This window comes from Ammospiza nelsoni, chromosome 18 (assembly GCF_027579445.1).
Source record: "Ammospiza nelsoni isolate bAmmNel1 chromosome 18, bAmmNel1.pri, whole genome shotgun sequence".
NCBI classification, from domain to species: domain Eukaryota; kingdom Metazoa; phylum Chordata; class Aves; order Passeriformes; family Passerellidae; genus Ammospiza; species Ammospiza nelsoni.
In genome coordinates this window covers 10,376,761-10,398,425 of record NC_080650.1, presented here as the reverse complement: position 1 = coordinate 10,398,425, position 21,665 = coordinate 10,376,761, and the positions used below count along the sequence as shown (strand labels likewise).

Below are 21,665 nucleotides of genomic sequence, written 5' to 3'. Positions count from 1 at the left end.
TTGCTGCTTTGCTGGTAGAGGGATGTTTTGTGAGTGGTTCAATGCACTGGACATCAGTGTGAGAGTTCTTGTCCTGAGCTGTTGAAATGACCAGCAGAGCTTTGCTTTTGCTGGGAATTACCTTGAAGCAAAGCAGTTGGTATTAAAGGGCTGCTTGTACATACCTAATTAATGTGCAGAATGGTGTGGAGCATTTGTAGACCAGAATACCAAGGACCTCTTAGTTAATAATGATCTTTGGCAAAAGTGAGGAAAGGGAGAGAGGAGCAAACTAATGTCCCTGCACCTCCAGGTGTCTTGGAGTGCTTTCCAGTGATAAAGGTGTCTGATGTGGCATCATTCTTTAACTGTCCCTCCTCCACAGGAAAATCTTTGTAGAAAACCCACCTGAGTTCAAACAGCAATGTCCTCCCATATGGGGAGGATGTGGTTTGAGCAGCCCTCAAGACTAAATGTGATTTCAATTGAGTATGTAATTTTTGGGTTGTCCAGTGGAGGGGATTGAGTCTCTGTCCTTCTGTTTCATGTTTTCACACAGCTTTGCCAGGTGGCTGGCCAGGTTACCTGAGCCTGTGGAGGACCAGCTGTGCTTATGCTGAGGTGCTCAGTGCTGCAGTGCACAGGGATTTAGGGTTTTCTTGGCTGTGTAACTGCTCCAGAGTAGCCATGACAAGCAGGAGTGTCCAGGTTGGTGGTGTTATAGCAAGTTTCCCTTTTGCACCCTCCTGAGAAGCACTCTGTGAATGGAGTGGAAAATACAGATTTCTGTATGCACAGCCCATAGATAGCTGACCCCTACCGAGTCTTTGGAAACTGGGATGATTCTGCTCCGTGCACGTCTCTGAGCTGACATTTTGTCTGTGGGTTGTGTTAGTGGCTTCTTGTAGTGAGAGTGGAGAGAGGGGTGATCCTGGGGAGGAGCGATGGTTTGAAGGTCCGTTATAACTCTGGTTTACTTTACTGCTACAAAATGGTTAAATCTATTCTCTTGAGATGACTACATGTATAATCTTCATCCTCGGGAGGCTGTGCCTCCTAGAGCCGTGTCTGTGGGTTCCAGAGAGTATTTGGGGCAGCGGTGAGGCTGTGGTGGGTCAGGGTGTGTGGCTCTTTCCGGAGCTCTGGGCGGTGGCTGCTGTGAAATTCGCCTCTCCGTGGGGAGGTGCAGCACACGTGGCGCCGCCGGGAGTTCCTGTGAGCCTGAAACAGGGACAGGCTCCCGGCTCTTGGGGGCTGAACAGGTGAGCTGGAGGCGCTGCCAGGCTGGGCACTGCCGTGCGTTTCGTCGCTGTCCCTGTGAGGTGTTGGTGGTGCCCTCTGATGGATGGTGGGCACGGGCCCGAGTCACTGCCTTGCGGTGGCACAGTCTGCTGCTTCCCACGGGCTGATTCACACGTCCCGCAGCACTGTCCCTCAGGGGTCACCTTGGGCAGGAACACTTCATTACCCACTAAATCGATCGAGACTGTAATATTTCTATTTAAGCATTTAATATTCCATTTAAGGAGCAGTCACTGTTGTGAACTCAGTGCTGTGACGAGAGGTGCAGCACAAGGCACAGCATCCCTGTCACAGTTCATCAGGTTACAGATGCTGGTCCCTTTTGCAAAAGAGAGAGTGATGCATCTTTTTCTGTTAATAAATCTCCATTCTTTCCCCTCATCTCTTATCTCATATTGTCTTCTACTAGTTGTACAAATCCTAAATGAATGCACAGTGCTTTGGGACCTCTTGGGATGAAGTGCTTAATGGAAAACAAAATGTTAATCCCTTTGGTTAATTTTTGGTTGGGTTTTGAGTAATAGCCTCAAGTCACGCTCTGGAACTCCTTGGGCTGACCTCCAGGGGACGGACCTGCAGCCCGTGCCTGTGCATTGGGGAATCGCTTCCCTCTGGCAGGATGATGGCTTTGGGGTGGGACGGTGCCGCTGCCCCTCTCACCCTGCCCTGGCCGGGGACGTTCTGCTGCTGCTGCCGGGCCCTTTGAACGGGCGCAATTTCGCATTTCAGCAGTTTCAGAGAGCTGTGGTTGTTGATGAGATTGGATCCGGGAACAGCGACGGGGAGGAACGTGAATGGGGAAGATCTTCCCTCTGTCATGGCTGTGAGCCTGGAGGAGCGGGGGCACAGGGAAGGGAGGACAGGGGACTGCAGATTTGGGGGCCGAGCAAGCACTGAGCGAAATCCTTTCACATCGGGAAACCGGTGTGTGAGCGCCTTTGCTGTCCCGCCCGCTTGGGGTGGTGCCTTCGTGCAGCTGCTTCGATATCAGTTGTAAAGTTGGAGTTTAGTTTGAGTAACCGAGTAATTCCTCTCCGGCCTTTTCTCCTCCCTCCGCTTTCCGTTCCTCGGCTTTGCCTTGTTTGCTCAAGTCAGGAAGAGGGAGGGCATGGGGGCGGTTAATCATTAACCTTAACTCCTTCACAGCCATGGGGCTCAGTGCTCCTGGCATTTCCAGACCTCCCTTCTTCCGCAGACCTGTAAAAGTAAATCAGTGCGTGTAGCCGAGCTCACTGTGTGTGTGCCATCAGCAAAAGGCAGTGGGTGTCTGTCCCATGATCAGCAGCACAGAGAGGAGCCGAGCAGGGCAGTGTCTGTGGTGAGATGGTTACAGCTGCTGCTCCTGCACTGAGGGCTGGTGGAGGGTGGAAAAATGGTTCGCGTCCCCTCTGCAGGGCCGGAGGAGCCCAACACCCTCACGGGATTTTCACTTCCTGGTGGAGTTTGAATTGCCTTTGTCATTGGAGGGGAGAAGCAAAAACCACTCCTTCTAGGCAAGCACTTCTCTGGGAGGTGGTGTGCGTGAAACCTCCAGTCGCAGGACCTGCCTGACTGTAGGAATTGCGGTTGATCGGCAGTTCCCTGCAGGTATGTGCCTTTCACTCTGCAGCCCACCAGCTGTTCCTTTGCTTGAAAAGAAGATTCAGTTCATTTTTCCCCAGCTGTGGAATACTTGTCTCCCTTCAGAGAATCTGCTTCTGGGATATTTTGGTCCCTTTAGGGAGATAGATCCTGTGACTTTAATGGTTTGGAGCATCTTTGGTGTATAGAAATAATTTAACACAGCATTTAATTTGCTAATGGCTGTATTCTACTCTCTGAGTGCAGGACTGCTTATTTTTTCTTTTGTGATGCTTTGGTTTTTTGAAAAGAGTGAATATAAAAGCAGCACCTTCCTCATGTTGTAATTCAATAATACTGTCCTCTTCCAATACGTTTTCCTGAAGGCTTGCTAGGTGCATTGGCTGCTGTGGAGTGCTGTGCTCAGGAAGTGGCTCAGGGCTGGCAGGTGCTGCCTGGGGAGCTGTGGGCAGCCATTAGTGTGAGCAGTTGCTCGGTTGCTATTCTGGTGCCACCAGCTCCTTGTGACCTGGTGGGGGACACTGCAGGGTGGCCACACTCAGGCTGAGCCCCTGTGCCCAAACCTGAGTGTCAGGTACCTGCTGTGTGCAGAGGGGTTCTGCTGAGTCTCTCTGGGGACAGCAGGGTCTGTGCAGGGGGAGGGGAGATCCCGGGGGGGTCACAGTGTCCCCTCCCAATTCTCCTGAAGCGTATTCTATTCCTGTTTTCTGGCTGAATTCCACATCTCCAAAGGGACCTGCCGGATGTGTCCTGATGTCTCCAGTGAGCTGACTCCTCTCTAACAGCCTTGCTGAGGTGTGCACTGGCATTGCTGCCCCAGTGGAAAGCTGGGCCCGTGGCCAGCGAGGCTTTCTTTGGAAAGTGAGTGCAGCACAGACCTGCAGGCGCTCACTGGAGTTTCCCCTGCAGGAACTGCAATGGGCTCTGCAGGGTGGGCACACGGGCTGGAAGGTCCAGCAGGTCAGGATTTGCCTTTGAGTCAGCCCAGAGGAGTGCAGGGTTGGGAATGGGCAGAGGATACATTTGCAGGGAGAAATCCAGAAGGCTGGGAATGCCATTTTATGCCTAATATCTGATGGGACTGTGAGATTTTTGAGAAGTGCTAACTGTGTGATGTGGGTCTTCTGCCTGGCATGAGTGACTGTGTTTGTAGCTGGTGGAGGTTTTCCTTCTCTTGAGGAATTTGTGAGCAGTCTCCACCCATCTAGTTAAGAATAGAAGAAATGGCGTTTACCTGGCAGCTTCTGGAAACTTGTTAACTGTTTGTATGATGTACTGAGGGGATTTTTGTCGGGAGAACTGAAATACATCCTCCTGCTGCTCTGATGGACCTCTCTGAGCATTTCATGCTTCTTCCCTGCCTTGGGCTCTGGAGAAAACACCTCCTGAGATCTTGTTTCCTGCAGAAAGCAGTGCCTGCGGCCACAGTAAATGACTCTGTGATGATGTGGGGCCTGTAATTAGTCTGTGTCAATATCCTGTTGGAGTAAATCTCTGGACAGGCTTGCCTAGGTTGCACTTCTGCAGGGTACAGTGAAACTACAGGTTCCAGTTGTTGTGTGTTTTTCCAGTTAAGGCAAAAATCTGAGACTGACACAGCTTTTCTGGCTGCTTTGCTACATGTTGGTGTTTTCTTTGTAGTACAAGTTAGATTAACTCGTTCATTCCTGAGCAGCAGTAGTGTTTTTAAAGGCATTTGGTAGATTACCCAAGATGAAAAGTCCTCCCAAAAAACTTCTGACACAGATACATTAAATGAGAAGAAAGAGAGAAAGCTCTAGTCCAGGTTTTTACCATTTTGTTGGGTTGTTTTGCTTTCCTGCAGACGCCTTACTGGCAGACCTGGAATCAACCACCTCTCATATCTCCAAACGCCCAGTGTTTCTCACGGAGGAAACTCCTTACTCCTACCCAACTGGAAACCACACGTACCAGGAGATTGCTGTGCCACCCCCGGTGCCCCCACCGCCTTCCAACGACGCCCTGAATGGCACCGTGATCGACCCCTCAGAGCAGTGGCAGCCCAGCACACCCAGATACGGCCACCAGCAGGTGAGTGGGGCTGTGTGGGTGGGAGGGTGCTTGTTTTGTGAGTGCAGGGTCTCAGCAAAGTAAGGAGGAGGAAATAGGGAGAAGTGAGGATGGATTTGGCTGTGGAGCAGGGAAATGGGGGGGGAGCTGGGTGTTTTTATTAGAATTAACTGGTTGGAGCAAATGGCAGAAAAGAATTTGAAAGCCATCGTCATTGTGCTGACAAAATGGTGGTGTGATGAGATTAGTGTTACTCATCTGTCTTGAGCCTGTGGAAGGCAGACTGGGGGTTTCCAGCACAAATCTGTGACTCATAGGCAGGTCTGAAGTAAGGGGAAAACTGTTCCTGGTGTAGCCCATCTGATAGAGACTGGCTTGACTAAAGAGCAGATAATTTATTTTGTTCTGCCTTGTCAATGCATGGGTTTGTAATGCAGTAGTATATATATTTGTTTTGTATTCTCTGTTTCCAATGCAAATCTTGTTTCCACAGCCTCAGTCCCAGTCTCCTATATACAGCTCTAGTGCCAAAAGCTCCAGTGCCTCCGTTCCTAGAGACGGGCTCAACTCTCCTACTCCCCGTGCCAGTGAAGAGGAACACGTCTACAGGTATCCTGTCCCTTTTGAGATAAGCCTGACTCACAACTTGAGCTTGCTGAGGGTCAAGCTACTTTCTATAAGTGGAAACAAACACTGCTCTCCGTGTGTGTTACATTGCTTTGTGTCAGTTTTGATTGCCTCTTTTGTAACACACCACTGTAACTTTCATACTCACTTCAAACTTTGACCTGGCCCTTGGGCTTGCTCAGCTGCAGGAGGTTAAGGATCCATCAGACACAGCAGGATCTGGATTGTGTTGTGAAGGATATGATCCAGACACAAGTGACAAATCCACCCCCCTGCTAAAGAGCACAAAAGTTCTTCAGGAGGTGGATGGCCTTGGGGTTATTTTTCCCTGGGAACTCAGTACTTGTGGTCTGGGGTGTTGTGCAGGGACTTGAGTTTTCAGGTAAATTCAAGCTTCTTAAAAGTTCCCTCTCAGTAGGTGATTGACAGATAGCAAGTTCACATTTGCAAAGGCAGCTGCTCTCACTCTGAGAGGTTGGAGGAGTAGCCTGCACAGCAGGACAGACCTTTCTGCTGATATAGGGATGAGTGCTGTCAGAAATTCATCCTAGGCACCTTTTTACACTTTGGAGATTGGTATTTCTTTGGAGTCATAATCGAACCATGCCAGCTCTTTCTGCTGAGCAGGAAGTTGCTTCCAACCAGAACTAATTCTGGTTAGAGCTCAGCTCCTCTCTGGGCAGCCTAGCCAGAGGTGGTCCAATGGAGATGGTAATTGCAATTTTTTCAGATGACTGCATGCAATTAGTATTAAACGAAGGTAATTAGAACCCTAAGTCCTCTTGAACAAGGGTCTGCCATGGCTTGGTTCTGGTGTTAGTTGTAACTGGGGTGTTGTTTCGACGTGAAGTATGTTCTCCTCAGGTTGCAGTTGTGGATCTTGTTTTTCAACCTGAAGAGAAGGATAACTTCCTTATGGAATTCATAATTGTCAGTGGTGTTACAGGTGTCAGAGTCCTTAACCTGCTAGGTACTAACTTTTTGAGCATAATGTGGTCTGTGCACAAGGCAGAAGTTCCCATTTTGGATTTGGAAAATATCTTTTTGATAAAATAAGAACCTCTAGAGCATTAAAAGTTATTTGTAAAGTTCATTTGTAAAACCAGGAGAAAAAAATGTTCCTGCCACTGACAATGGAACGACTGTTACTATAGTGTAACCATTTTAAAAATCACTGCATTTATGTGAAGTTCTGCTTTGGAACAGTTTGCAATTCTGTCTTGTAAATGATATCACCCATATAAGACTAGTAGTAATTACAGATAGTGCCTTATACATGCATGAGTGTTTAACACAGTAGAAAATAATACCAAGTTACTTTTTTATGAATTGATTCGATTTCCCCAAATTAAAGGCTGGGGAGACTTTGAGTGTTGCAAGAGGCTATGACGTATCCTACTGCTTTTCAGTTTCTGCTGCTAACCTGAGGCTTGTGCTTTGCCTCTGTCTCCAGTCTGTGCTAGCCCTGCATTCCCTCGCTCAGGGAGGAGGATGTTGCTGCTTGGTGTGGTGTCAGCAGAAACAAGCCGTTTTCCCGTACGTGAGCTAATGGTTCTGCTGCTGTTCTGTGCATTTTGGATCTACAGACAGTTAACTCTTTCCTACAGGGCTGGGCAGCACATAGTCATGAAATCAGAGGCCCTGTCCATCAACGCTATTTTTCTAATTTACAAGAGTAGCAGTGGCTGTGTTTAGTCATGTCACAAAGCATGTGTCTTCTTTACCCCCAGAGCTAAAAGCATCAGCCTGAAAAGACCACAGCACATGTCTAAACTTTGGGAACCCAATGAGTTTCCCTCCATCCTTCTGCTGTATCTTGAAGTTTCACATTTCCCTTTTATCTTCAGTTTCCCAAACAAGCAGAAGTCTGCAGAACCGTCTCCTACAATGACCAGCTCCTCTCTGGGCAGCAACCTCTCAGAACTGGACAGGCTCCTTCTGGAACTGAATGCTGTTCAACATACCCCTCCCAGTGGCTTCACAGCAGGTAAGGAATAGGAAGACATTTGGCATGAGTGGATAATTTGATTCTCAGAATAGTACCTTGCTTTTTCTTTCCAACATCCTTAGTGAGGGGGACCCCTCCAGCCCTTAATCAAAGATTTATTTAGTGAGGGTGGGATCTCCTGAGGTCTGAGCTGCAGCACCCTGCTCAAAGCAAGGCCAACTTTAAAACTGCCTCTAACTTAAGTTTCTGAGTTAGTTTAGGTTGCTCAGGCCCTTGCACTGTTAAGTTTTTAATATCCTCGAAGATGGATATTCCACAAGATTCCCGGACAATGTTTTGCACTTGCCTGTGATTAGCAGGTGTGTGTGTGTGGAATGGGGCTCTGAATGGCTCTTTTCTGCTCCCCTTTCTTCAGATGAGGCTGGCAGAAGCCCATCACTGCCCAGCGTGGCTGGCCCTCACTATGTTGTCCCAGAGAACAGCAGCTCAGGGGGAGGGAAGGCTGCACCCCCGACAAAAGAGAAGCCAAAGCGAAATGGTGCCCGTGGGATTGAAGATGTGCGACCCAGCGTGGAGAGCCTGCTGGATGAGCTGGAGAGCTCCGTGCCAAGTCCAGTGTGAGTTGGGTGGGGTGGGGTGGGATGGGCTCCTGGGGGAATGGTGACTGTAGTGTAGGGGCAGCTGCTGCAGGACAGTGATGGATGGAAGATGGGCTTTGTCTAAAGGGTCAGAAGTCAGGCGGGTACTGGTGCTTTGTAATCTACTTCTGGATGGAAAAATGCATAAATCATCCATTAGAGTGTAGACTGTTCAAGCTCAGATTTACAGCTGACCACAAATACAAAATGAATGTTCAGGAATCATCTGTTTGTTAGTGGATGGGATGTGTGTGCACACGTGAAGCAGGGTCTGCACGTGCTGGGGAAGCTGGGCCAGGTTGGGCTGTGCTGATGAAACTCCTCATGCTCTGCTTACTTGGGGGAACAGTGGGACTTCAGTCTAGGAGTGCCCTCCAATGTTTAAACACACTCTTCTTAAAATTTTATTTTAATTTTCCCCTTGGCCAGGCCTGCAATCACTGTGAGCCAGGGTGAGGTGAGCAGCCCCCAGCGTGTCACGGCCAGTCAGCAGCAGACCCGAATTTCTGCTTCTTCAGCTACACGAGAACTGGATGAGCTGATGGCATCTCTCTCTGACTTCAAGGTACCCTGTCATGGCAGATTAGTGCTTCATCTTGTCTCTACCCAGCCCAGTCTCTCTTGCCTGTTAACCACATTTGCTGACCTCGGTTGGTCTCCAGAATGCCTCCTTTCCCTCTCACATTTGCTCTGATAAACTTCCTGTGGTGTATTTTTGCTTTCTGAGTGGGGCTGTAGGTGTCCTTGACTGCTATAAATTGTCATCACTGGCAGGGGAAGGCAGTTCTGGGATCTGTTTTTCCTTTGGTTCTGCAGTTTGTCTGTTTGCCAAAGATAATGAGCTTTGTTACTGCTCGGTAGAGTGAATTATTTTGCTGTGCTACAACTTAATGAGAAGGAGAGAGGCATGGGACACCACTCTGCTTTCTGACAGAGACCAGGCCCTTCTGTTCTGTGGGATGACTCCTCTCTGGAGTGTGTTTTTACCCTGATGTGCTTTCCCTGAGGAAAATGGATATCCCAGGCATTTGGTGTGAGCACTGAAGTGTTTACCTCAGACAGAAGGAGATTTCAAAGGTTTTATCTTAAACCAAAATCTCTTATTCACCTCAACATGGGATTAAAGTTTCAGTTTCTTGTGGGGGCAAAGGATAGTAAGTACTATTCAGTGTCAGCATATGTGCTTGAATAACTTTTTCTTTATTCATGTGGATGTGTTACCACTCCTGCGCTAGATGATGAACTATGGAGGTTGTTCTCATGAGATTTCATTTACCCATACTCATGGCAAAATGAAAAATACTTTCTCACTTTCTACTTTCAGCTGCTTTGCTTATAGTTTTACTGAACTGTTGACTTGGATTTCTTCTGAGAGAGATGGAGAAAGCAAATATTTCTTTGTTTGGTTTGCCTTTTTTACATACTATCTGCTTTCTAATCCTAAATCAGTTCCTAACTCTCTTTATTCCTGTATGGAAGATTTTGCTGGATGCTTGAAATTTCTTGTGTGTGCTGAACTCCATCACCTCCTAGATGACATTAGGTGGGGCAGCCAGAGCTGAGCAGTGTTTTGTGAGGAGAGGAATAGAACATGTAGTGACAGCTTTTTCTGTTTGCCGTTCTTTCTGTGCTTGGGGAGTCCCATGGAGATCAGTACAATACCCAGAGCTGTGACAGGTGTGTGAGTTCAGAACCTTGCACTGAGCACACGTGTTCTGAGAAGCTTCACTTGCCTTGTCCTTGCTGGAATAGGATTCAGTCTACCATTCCTGGCACATGCACCTAAATCAGTGAGCACCTGTGAGTTCCTCAGTGTTTTCTCTAGACTTACTGTAGTTGTGTTTAGTCACTTGCAAATATGAGCACCTTAGTGTTGCCTTTTTACTCCTTCTGACATCCTAGGGTGTAGTGCAGGGTAGCCACAAGCTCTGTTCAGCCTGGTTGGAGCTCTGCAGTGTTGTGAAGCTGGAGAGAGTTCCCACTGGTGCTTCTGGCATTCTGTGCCCTGCTCCTTCCGTGTGCTGTGGGAGCTGAGCCCTGTGGCCTTGTGCCCCTGCTGCTTTTATCAGAAACCAGCTCAGAGTGTGGCCCAGCCTTTGCTCCCAGGTGAGCTCTTGGCAGCTCAAAATGACCTTGCCCAGCCCAGGTTTCATTGGTGAGAACAGGGAGTGGACATTTTAAAGTGTGGGTGTTCAGTGCTTTGCACTCTTGAGAAGCATTAGAATCTCCGCTAAAACCTGTGTGACAGAAATGAGCTGCTGTGGCTAACACCACCTGCCTTCCTGGCTTAATTTTCAGTTGACCTCAGAGACCAAATTGAAATGCAGCAAGATGTTAAGATTTGGGCTTTATTAAGCACAGCATTGATATTTTTGTGAAGCATTGAGCTCATCTGTGCCTAAACATTCTTCCTGGAGCACAAGAAACATGGCTTCTGTGATCATTTCCCTTTTGCTCATGATGTCATTGACTGTTTTTAAGTTACTTTCCTTTTCTCCTGTTGTCCAGGTTACTTCATTTTCCCTTCAGTCCTTTCTGTTTGGTTATACCTCTTCTGTTTGTGCCAGCTGGGGATGTTAACATGGCTGTAAAAATGTATTCTAGTCTGTACCAGTGTCAGAATGTAAGGGAGACAAGGGGAGTCCTTGTGAAGGTGGAATATGAAAGGCTGCTGTTGGAGCATCAGACCTGTGTGTGACTGCTGGATATAGAATAAAAAACCCAAATATGATGTGTAATTAGCTGGAATTGATAGAAGTTGCAATAGATGAGGATGGGAGGAGTGGAGGGCACTGGTGCCTGATTTGCCTTGTACCCCTGAGTAGAAGGTGATGATTCATTACCCTTTTATTATATTTTGCTCACCCTGGTTTGTTGCTCCTCTTTTTGCTTACAGAATCCGTTTGATTTTGGTTATCTGGTTAATCAGTCATCAGGCACTGAGATTACTTAATGCACTTGTTTTTTTACCCTCTGCCATTTCTGTGTAATGTGATGCCTGCTCACTGCGTAGCTGGATACTTGCAGTTAACTGTTCTGTTACTGTAGAGTGCTCACCCATTGCTCTTACTTTGGAATTAGTATGGTTTCAGTATGTTGAAAATACTGTTTGAGCACAATGCCACTCTTGCCTTGAAAGTGACTGACTTCATTTTAGGAAGTCTGGAAGCCAAATGTGAAGTACAGCATCAAGCCAGGTTACTTTTACAGGTGCACCCAGCTTAGGCAGAATTCAGGGAGAGGGCATATTGGGATATTCCCTCATTTAATATACTGGCTAGTCATTTTCCTCTCAGCTGTGACTGTGGTCACAGTAGCCTGGCTGTGCTACTCGAAGGGAAGAGAATCTGTAATGAAATTTGGTCTCTTATTGCTCTTTCCTTTCTGAGAACAGTCTCCTTGTAGCACTACTGGTGTGACTTTGCAAGCGTGTGTGTGTGCCAGCTCCTGGCCCCTCAGCATGGCGGAGCTCAGATCAGCTGAAAGTTATTATTCTTCCATTTACTGACAGGTTTTGTGCATGTTCTGGTTAATTCTATAGTTTTTTTCGTTATAAGTATCTCAGAAAGGTAAGTGGAGACTGAGGTGGCATACCTGGGGCTTAGGAAGTTATGTGCCCTTCCACCTCAGAGCACAAGCATGTGGCTTCTTTAGGCTTCTCTGGAAAATAGGATGAAGAGTTAGAGCAGGTCTTGATAGCTCTTGGATTTGGAAATCCTTTGTGGGTACATTTTTAAAACTGAGTAGGCACAGTCTTGGTCTCAGGTTGTCCAAGTTGCTGTTCTGAGTCTCCCCTTTCTAAGGAAAAGGAGTACTATTACTTTGTCTCCTAGAGTTTAGTCAGGAACCACTGGAAGTGGAGAAAGAAAGACCCATGATATTTTGTTTTCATAAGATCCTGTAAGTCAAGGAAAACAAAAACCTCTGTATTAATTGTTCTTCTTAGAATGTTTTTTGGATCAAAATTAATACTGATTTTATTACAATGTCAATGTGGAGTCTTTGGCCTAAGGGGAAGAGGCTAATCTGCCACCTAAGCAATGCTCACAAGAGCATGGAATGACTGACAGGCTTGTATAGATTCAGTGTGTGTCACTTCCAAGGTGAGATTAGTGATGTGAATAGAACAAAGCCCATGTCATCTGCTCTTTGCTGTGAATGCCCTGAAGCTTTGTTTTCATTGCCATGTACTCAGCCAACTGGAGCATTTTATTAAGTGTATCAAGAAGAAAATGTCATGCTTTGTTCTATTAATTGATTGAATTTTTTGCAGCTTTGGAATACAAAATTTACATGTCTGACTGTGAGCTAGTTTACGTGACCTTTATTCACAGTCAAGACACTCCTGGGTTTGGAGCTGCACTTCCCAGCAGTGGCAGTGGCCATGTCACGTCCCCATCACAGCTGCAGGTGAACACCGAGCTATCACTGAGGATGAGGGCCCAGGAAAAGGATCCCAGTGGCTGTAGAACTCGTGAAGATCAGTACAATGTCATACTGGTTCTGCTCTTGGGTGTTTCGTTTTTCTTCCTTAATCTTGGAAGTAAGGATTTGGGTCAGCATGGGTTTTTGGCTTGTGAGTCATGATTCTTATAATGCTTAATTCTGTGCCTTTTTTTCTTCTCCTTATCTCTGTCATTATCTTTTTCTCTCCTTATTCCTTCTATCTCTTCTTTTGCAGACTAGTTCCACTGTGTCTCTGATTTCTGAATCTTCCCTTGAACCGGTTCCCAGTTCAGCTAATGCAGACTCCAGCAACACTCCTCACAGTTTAGCCGTGCTGTCCCATTCCAAACACCCTTCTGCAAGTCACAGTGGGGACTCAACAGTGGCAGCATCTGTCCCCCCAGCAGACAGCTGCATTGAGGAAGGCAGTGACACTGCAGTTCTGCCTTTGGCAGGGCACCCTGTTGCCCCTCCACCTGTGCCCCATTTAGCACAAGCTGTCCCTGTGCCCCCACCACGGAGCTCCTCTGGTTATGCTACTCGTGGGGAGCAAGCGGCCTCTGCCAGCTTAGTTCAGCTGAACAGAAAGCCTGACTCTTCCAGAAATACTTCCCAGGCTGTGCCAGCTTCCAATGTGGAGCTTCTCTGTAGGTCTGCTACTGTGGAGGCACGGGGCTTCGGTTATGATGCGGCAAAAGAGACTGAGAAGAAGGAGCAGAGAACTGACCCCAAAATCTCAAGTGTACCCATTTCAAAGAAGGGGAAGATAGCCAAGGAGCTGCATCAGCAGGGAGCAGCACTCAGGGACAACTCAGCTCTTTCGTCCCAGGGCAGAAGTGTGGAAACAGCTTTAGATGAGCTGTGGCCCCTGGAGCTGCCTGCACATGCGCCAGAGGTGCATGCAAAGAATGACAGTGTTTTGGATTCTGTTAATGAACCTTCTGTTGTTGCCCTGGATCGGTGGGATGTCTTCCCAGACACTAAAAACCAGTTGGGCTTTGTAGTGAAGCAAGGACAGGAGCTAAAAGCTGAAGTGCCACATGAAACCAAGGTATACCACAGTCCTGATGTGGGCAAGAAGAGGCAGGGCAGAGACAGAACTCCTAGGAAGGCAGGTACTGCTAACACGAACAAGGCCAGAGGAGACCAGGAAAAGGAGCAATTCAGAAGCTCTGCAGTCACTCTGGAATCTCCTGAAACCTTTGGGAAGGCTGGATGGGATCTGCCATGTGTCTCCAAACCACCCATTGAGAGGATTTCTGCATCAGGCCAGGCAGGCACTGAGTGAATGTAGGAGTAGGGCGAGTCCTAGCCAGGACTATTCTGCCAGCACACTCACAGTGTGTGCATGCAGCGAGTGTGCCCCAGCTCACCCCACTAACAGCACGAGCTCTGAGCAGTGTCACTGACAGCTGCATCTCACAGGGCTTCACAACCCCCAGCTTTATCTTGTGGTCTCTCCTGCATGTGATTCAGCAGCACAGAACATGGCAGTTTGTAGGGACTTCCTTGTGAAGTGGACTTTCATTCCCTAACTGGGGTAAGGCTCAGTCCACAGAGACCTCCAAAAAGCTGAAAGGGCTGTTTCATGCTACTGATTGGGATGGCAGCTCTCTGCTCTGTTTACTGTTTTGGGTCTCATTACTGAAGCTGTCAGTGTTCTTTTCCATTCTGGAAGTACACTTTGTGCACCAGACATCTCTGACCAAGAGCCTTGTGCCTGTCAAGGGCAGACACAGAGGCACAGCTCTGTGCCCTTGTGATGCTGAGGTTTCTGTAATGCTCAGTGGAGTGCTCATGCTGCACCTCCTATCTTGGCTTCCCACTGGTTAATCTTTCCCTTCCTTTTCTAGACAGTTATTTTTGGCTGCTGTGATTGTCCTTACAGGGTTTTTCCTTGCACTGAGTCACTGTTCTGGGCTGTGCCAAGAGGAATTTTGGCATTGTGGAATAAATGCCATCACTCTTCCTGCTCACAATTGTCACTAATGTCTTTGAGTTTGTGCTATTGCATCTTGGGGCTTGCTCTGACTTTGCTCTTCTCTGCTGATACTATTGCCTTTGTCATTTAGATAAAATCTTTAATCAAGAGGACAAAAGAGACTGCGAATGTGCATCCAATGTCTCGGGACCTCTCTCCAAGGCGCAAACTAGGTCCTGCCATATTCCACAAGACTGAGTCCCAGGATCGCTTGATTGAGGAGCTTCAGGACAGGCTGGGCATCGATAACCAGGAGCAGGAAGAATGGCCAAGCCAGGATGCCTGGCTGACAGAGGGGGTCATTGTCACTGCCAGGCCCCGGGGGGAAGAGCAGAGTGGTGAACAGCAAGTAGAGAAGGTAGAAAGCAGGGTCACATGTGCTGGGAAACTCCAGCATGTCCCTCTGTCCAGATCCCATTGTGTGGAGGTGCAGATTGAGTTTCTGAGCATCCTAAACAACACAAAATGAAGAAGTAACTATTCACCCTTGTCTGGCCTGAGAGAGAAAGCAGCACAGGGTCCTAGTTCTGGATGTTTAAGAACTGGAGTGGGATCTGAGGGAGCTGCTTATGGTATCTGTTGATGCAGTCTGCTGCTATCACATCTCAAATGTCCATGAGAGGATTATTTTCAAAACCCCACTGGGAAGCCTGATACACAGGCATGCTTTGTTTTGTCCAGTGCTGTACCTGTGCAGGGGTTTCTGGGGATGAGTAAAACGGTGCTCTTCCTTAAGCTACACAGAGCAGCACCTTTTGTGGCTCCCTTCTTCTTGCTGCTTTTCCCCCTTAGATAAACACACTGGTAGCAGCCAGCCTTCCTGTTAAAGGAAGTGCTTGTTGGTTCCTCTTTGGATTTATTCACCTTTCTTCTTCCTCCCTGTCTTTCTAGGTGGTTTTTCCTCCAGAGTCCCCACTCCTCTCCAGGAGGACAATCTCTGTTCCTGTCTCTTCCCATCTCCAGCCTTCCAAAGAAGCTGCAAAGATAGTCCCTGCTAATGCTGCTCCTTCTCCTGCTTCTGGCCCTGCATCTCTTCTCTCAATCCCACCTCAGCCTTCCTCTGTGTCATCTACCCCAGCTCCTAGTCCAGTCTCTTCCTCTTCCTTCAGCTTGGCTCCCCAGCCTCTCTTCCAGTGGGAAGCTTCTGATAATGATTATCATGAGGTTTCTGTTGTGGGCACCCCTCCTAATGAAGATCCCAAACATTCCTGTTCTCCCCAGACCTGGACTCCTAGCACCAAGGCAGTTGTCTCTGTTGGCTGTCAGACTGAAGATGAAGCTTTCTTCCCAGAAATGCAGGCAGGCTTCTCTATTCTGATTTGTGTTTTTAGCAGTATTTTCCAATCCAACTAGTGCTTGTAATTTGACAGCTCAGTAGATACAGTGTTCAGGTAAAGGCTGGTATGAACTGCTGGATGGGAGGGAGGACTCATGGACAATATCTAATCCCAGCTGTAGTAATGCACAGTACATGTCTGTGCAGTAACTTGCTGGGATATGTGGGTCCTGTGTGTCCTGACAGTCAATTCATGCAGCAGGGATTCTCATTTCCCTCTGAGATTAAGAAGGTAACTCTGAAACACAGCATGGAGCTCTCCCTGCCACAATCTCTCTGAAGTAGGGGGAGTAAAAGGTGGCAGAACATGCATGCTGGAAGGAGCAACTCAGCAATCCTTCCTGTGTTTGCCCTTTTATGCAGGTGTCCACTGTATGGATTTGGGGGAGGAGATGGCATGGTCCAGACCTGGGTTCTGCATCTCCTGCCAGGGAAGGGCTGTAGCTCCAGGATGGTGGGGAGTCTTTAACACATTTGTACAGTGCAGTGTTAGTGTGCAGGCAGCTCTAAAGCAGTGAGCAAGAAACATCTCTGCATCGTGACCTGTTGTACTTTGCAGGTGACCTCTGCTCCTCCCCTAGTCCGCAGTGCCAGTCTGTTGGCTGCTCCTGCACCCTGGGGCCCCACAGCCCCTGACAAGGCAGGATCCCCTTTCTGTTTCCTCAGCATGATGTGTGCTCTTTGGTTGATGAGTGTGCTGGGATCTGCTCCTGGGGCTCCCAGCTCTGTTAATGTGGATAATGTCCTGTATTGCATGGTTTGCTACTCATAGAGCTCCTTTCTGAACTTGACTGATGGCAGATCTCATAGGGGTGGGAGTTTGAAGGGCCTTTGCATGATCAGTTTGCATGAGGATGATGTGCTGAGTGTCCCCTACAAACAGCATGCATTATGTACCGGAGGTGGAGACAAGCCTCTTTCAGGTGGGGGCTCATGTGTGAGCTGTCAAGAGGGCTGGATGGCCAGGCCAGCTAGAAATGGAGGCGTGCACAGGTATTTGTGCCTGCTCTGGGGTCAGCCATGACTGGCAGGACTGTGTGCTCCCTCTAGGTCGCTACAAGGGTGAAGTGCTCTGTTGCTATGTGTTAAATTATCTCATCTCCTTTCTCCCTGGATGGTATTTATCACTTGTGTGTGGCATCTGTGCCTGCCCTGCGTGGCAATAACCCCTGGCTGGAGCAAGAGAAGCTGTGATTCTTTCCACACAGTACAGCCCTTTTCTTCCTGCTGCACCATGCAGGGAGCCTGGGCTTTATCCTGGGGCTCTGGACAGGCTTTGTCTCCAAACACTGTTGTCTCTCTCTGTGAGAGTGTCCTTGCAGGTGTGTGTGTGCTTTGCAGACAGTCACTTTAACAGTTTTTGGTACCAAATGTGGTTGTGTTGTGTGGTGAAGGGTTTGTTTTAGGCTGAGGATGCTGGGGTGTGATGGGGCTGCTCTGTGCTGCTGGAGTAGGAGAGGTCAGTTGAGAGAGGAGGGGAAAAGCTGTGTGTTAGGATCCACTGGGAGTCACTGCATGTGAGGCAAGGCTGGGGAGTGTGTGGATGTGTGTGTAAGAGCAGATAAATTCATGTATGTCATGAGAATGTTTATACAAATGAGCAGAAACCAGGATTTATCACTGAATAAACTGGTCAACTGCAAGGACAAGCAGCTGCAGCACAGGGAATAGAGCTCCTCCTGTGGCTGGAAGGGCAGGGTCTGCCAAGGCTTGCAACACTTCAGCATGTCCCTGCTCCTTTGGCTATGCTGGCAGCAGGCTGGTGGGTTGTTCATAGGCATAGATTTTTGTCTGTTTTAATTTACTCTCTTAGTAAAACAAAATGTGCTCTAAACCCAACTTTGTGTGTCCTTAAACCTGACAGTAGCTATGGCAGTGCTAAGTCAGCTAAAATAATCTCTTATTTCCTTGCTGGGGTTTGTCTGTAAAGGGGGCTGTGGTGGCCAAGGAGAACATAAAGCTTTGTTTATAAGTTATGAACCTCAGTAAAACATTTCTCCCCTCCTCTGGAAGCCTTTCCAAGCTGTGTGTGCTGTGGTGGTGTGAGTTTCAGAAACGGCCTCTGAGACAAGCATCCAAATCCCCTTTTTCCCTACTGGTACATTTCCAGCTCCAGTACACCTAGCAGCCCTGTCTGCTGGGGATGCACTGCCCTCTCTGTAGGCAAACAGCAGCCAGCTGGGAGAGAGTTCCTTCCTTCCTGCTTCCACTTGCTTAGCTCAGGCACAGGGTGAGAACCACCTGAGAGTGAGAGAGAAACTTGGCAGACAGATGTGCAGATGGTGGTGCAAAGGGAAAAAATGTTCTAGCTGAAAGAGAGATGATATGAAGGAGAGAAGAGCATCTCTATCAGAGAGGAGAGACAACTGAGAGCAAGAGCATAGGAATGGAGAGAGGTCAAGGAGAAGGGGCCCTCTGGATGGCGTCTGCTTTGTCAGCTGGCCAGGAACTGATGAGCTAAAGGGAAAATTTTGGCAGAGGCTTAGAGAGCACTGTACTGAGTGCCTGGGATGTGCTGGTGACTGTTGTTGTATGTGCAGTGAAAGAAAATCAAATTCTCAGTTCACAACTCTGCTGTTACATATCTCAGTCCTCTGCTTGTCTCTGCATGGGCAGAATACGTGTGTGTACTTGATCCTGGCTCTCACAGCTTCTTCAGAGAGCGTAGCTGACTCCTGTCTGTCTCTGCAGGGGAGTCACTGGCAGCAACAGCAGGCATTTATCTGATCAGCATAGCAGCATTCACCTTACAGCATTTGTTTTGTCTCACCTGCAGTTCATGGCACAGGGAAAAGCTGGGAGCAGCTCCCCTCCATCCACAGCCTCCAAGCCTGGCAGTCAGCTGGATACCATGCTGGGAAGTCTTCAGTCTGACCTGAACAAACTGGGTGTAGCTACAGTTGCCAAAGGTGTCTGTGGAGCCTGCAAGAAGCCTATTGCTGGGCAGGTGAGTTGAAGGTGCTGCCTCATTGCTGGACCTTGGGCTGCAGCTGGGAGTAACGGGGAGGGCTGTTTCGTGAGGCTGGAGAGACTGGAGATGCTGGAGAAACTGAAGTACTCTATTTATCCACTGGCTAGGTACGCTGTAAGCTCCTCCAGTGACCTCTACCCTGCCCCTGAGGGACTGCCCTCTCCTGAGATGATAGGTAATTCAGTTTTCATGCTACCCCAGTCCAGGGCTCACTTGAGTAGTAGAACTTGTCATTCTTGCTGACCTCCAGCTGGTGTCTTGTCATGTGGTCTAGGGGAAGGAGAGATAGAATTGTTCTCCAAAATCTGTTTTCCCCACAGGTAGTTACAGCCATGGGGAAAACCTGGCACCCTGAGCACTTCGTCTGCACCCACTGCCAGGAGGAGATCGGCTCCCGGAACTTCTTTGAGCGGGATGGGCAGCCCTACTGCGAGAAGGATTATCACAACCTCTTCTCTCCTCGCTGCTACTACTGCAACGGGCCCATCCTTGATGTGAGTTCCTTGGGGGAGCCACGGTGCTGGCAAGCTGCTGCAGGCCTGGGTGTTAAAATTCCACTTCACCCTGTGTCCTGGGTGGAAGCTTTTGTTCAGGGATTTCTGCAGTTGTTCTGGCCTTCCTTTGAAAGGGAAACAACTTGGCACAGTCAAATTCTTACACCAGTGAGTGGAGTTGGTCCCTCTTACCTTTGCTGGAGTTCCTTCAGAACCCCACAATGCTCCATCATTCTGGTGATGATTCCTCAGCTTTTGTTTTTGGTAGCCTGTGGTAACAGGCACCAGTGCTGGTCCTTAAGACTGGGTGGGGCCCTGTGTGAGGGAGGAAGCAGTGCCTAAGATCCTTTTAGGGTAAAAAAAAGTGTGCAGTGAGAAAGCCTGAATGAGCCAGAGGCAGGAGCAAATTGACTCTGCTCTCTAAAGTACAGTCTATTTTAATGCTTGCTCTTGTCAGCACCAACATTCATGTCTCCTCTCTCCAGCCCCCCTTACTCACCTCCAATTCATTTACATGACCTGCACTTTGTGTTTTCTTCTCAACAGAAAGTGGTGACTGCTTTGGACAGGACATGGCACCCTGAACACTTTTTCTGTGCCCAGTGTGGAGCTTTCTTTGGACCTGAAGGTATTGCTGGTTTATGCAAGGGAAAAGCAATCTCAATCTCCCCTCTGAACTGCAGAGGAGAGGGTGAGGCAGAGCTGCTTCCAGGGTACAGCCTGAGGCATCACAGGGGAACTACTGGAGTTCCAAGGGAGCTGTTTATGGGGGAAGGATGGTGCCAGTAATAATGGCTTCTCCCTGGGGAGGAAGAACAGGCCTCTGCTGGGATGGGAAGGGAACAGAACAAGAAACAGCTCTGGCTGTTCTGTGTGTTAGCAGCAGGAAGGATGATCCTACCCATGGGTTACCCTGCACAGGTTGTGTGGCCACAGGTGAAGATGAGGAGCTGATCCCTTTGCCTCTCCTCTCTTCTGGCAGGGTTTCACGAGAAGGATGGCAAAGCCTATTGCCGCAAGGACTACTTTGATATGTTTGCTCCCAAGTGTGGAGGCTGTGCCCGGGCCATCCTGGAAAATTACATCTCTGCCTTGAACACCCTGTGGCACCCCGAGTGCTTTGTCTGTCGGGTAAGGAACCCAAGGTCCTTTGCTGCTGCTCTATGACCCCTCTTGTTTCCACCCTGAGGCATCTGGCCCCATATCAGGGTAAGGTGTCTGTAGTGAAAGGGGTAGTGAAAGGCAGCCAGCCCCACAACATAAAAACATGCCAGCAACCAAACATCTTCTTGTTCTCTGTTTATATTAAATTTTGGAGTTGCTTTGCTCTTTCTATTCCCAGCTTTAACTATGGGGTTCTGCAGCAGCTCACAGATAGAGATATTTCTGTGACCTTTAAATAATTATAAGCTAAGCTTCTCTCTGAGCACTTGCCTCAGCAATCAGATTTTGAGGATATTCCTCCCATGCTCCATCTGAAAATGTAAACTAATGAAAGTGACCTTGTTCAGACAAACATGCAAGTCAATGAAATAGTGGCAAGCTCCATACAGCAGGCATAATAAACAGGAATACTGCAGATTAAATGCTTGGCACTCTTTCAGAGAGCATTGCAAATATTAACTCTTACCATCCCCAAGAGATGAGCCAAATCAACCGCTGTTTCCTAGAGTGGGAGAGAAGGCAGAAACCAGATCAAGCAGCCAGACCCACAAGCTGCTGATTCCTGTTGTGATGCTCAGAGCAGACAGTCACCAACCTGTTGGGACTGTCTGTGGCTCCTGCAGTGGTGTGCAGAGTGAGGCAGAAGCTGTGCCTGACTGGGGATGGGGGGGGAAGCCTTCTCATGCAGAGATTGAGACTTTATCAAGCAGTTCTGTTTTCCTTTCCCCCTGCTGCACCCTGAATTAGTGAGGCCAGAACAGATTTCTTCCAGGCCACAAGATGTGATTCTCTTACTGTTTCTGCAAAAGCAAAGCAAACTTTTCAGCTGCTCTGCTGACTGAAGTGACTGTCAGCATTGGTAAAGTCTTGGACTTGCTGCAGGCAAGCTGCATTCTCCTGGTACTGCAAGCGTTCAGCTGCCCGTGGCTCTGCACGCTGTTTGCTGGACTCCTGTCCACACGCTGGGAGCCAGCTGTGTGTGATACTCAGAGTCCTCCCTGGGGAACAGGACAGCAAAACCAGGGTTTGGGAAACTGCCTCCTCTGGGTCTTGCTGCTGAGATATTTGGTAAATCCCTCCCTTACTCTGCTGCCTCAGTTTCCCACTTTTACAAGGAGAGGAGTCTCCCCAGTCTGGTGGGGATAGTGGGTGCTTCTGTTGCAAGTT

At 48.4% G+C, this 21,665-nt stretch overlaps 2 protein-coding genes across 2 annotated transcripts in view; both read left to right on the top strand.

Moving 5' to 3' along the window:
• Positions 1-21,665, top strand: part of LOC132081360 (paxillin) — a 44,964-nt gene that overhangs the window by 19,224 nt on the left and 4,075 nt on the right. The window contains exons 2-10 of the mRNA XM_059485018.1: positions 4,688-4,914; positions 5,387-5,502; positions 7,368-7,507; positions 7,884-8,085; positions 8,536-8,671; positions 18,646-18,816; positions 19,161-19,334; positions 19,881-19,962; positions 20,317-20,465. Coding sequence (XP_059341001.1) covers positions 4,688-4,914; positions 5,387-5,502; positions 7,368-7,507; positions 7,884-8,085; positions 8,536-8,671; positions 18,646-18,816; positions 19,161-19,334; positions 19,881-19,962; positions 20,317-20,465 — 1,397 coding nt within the window. The remainder of the gene's footprint in view (positions 1-4,687; positions 4,915-5,386; positions 5,503-7,367; positions 7,508-7,883; positions 8,086-8,535; positions 8,672-18,645; positions 18,817-19,160; positions 19,335-19,880; positions 19,963-20,316; positions 20,466-21,665) is intronic.
• LOC132081361 (uncharacterized) lies at positions 14,514-16,248 on the top strand. The gene is made up of 2 exons (XM_059485019.1): positions 14,514-14,891; positions 15,425-16,248. Exons 1-2 carry the CDS (start codon positions 14,673-14,675, stop codon positions 15,884-15,886), a joined length of 681 nt encoding a protein of 226 aa, XP_059341002.1. The 5' UTR covers positions 14,514-14,672; the 3' UTR covers positions 15,887-16,248.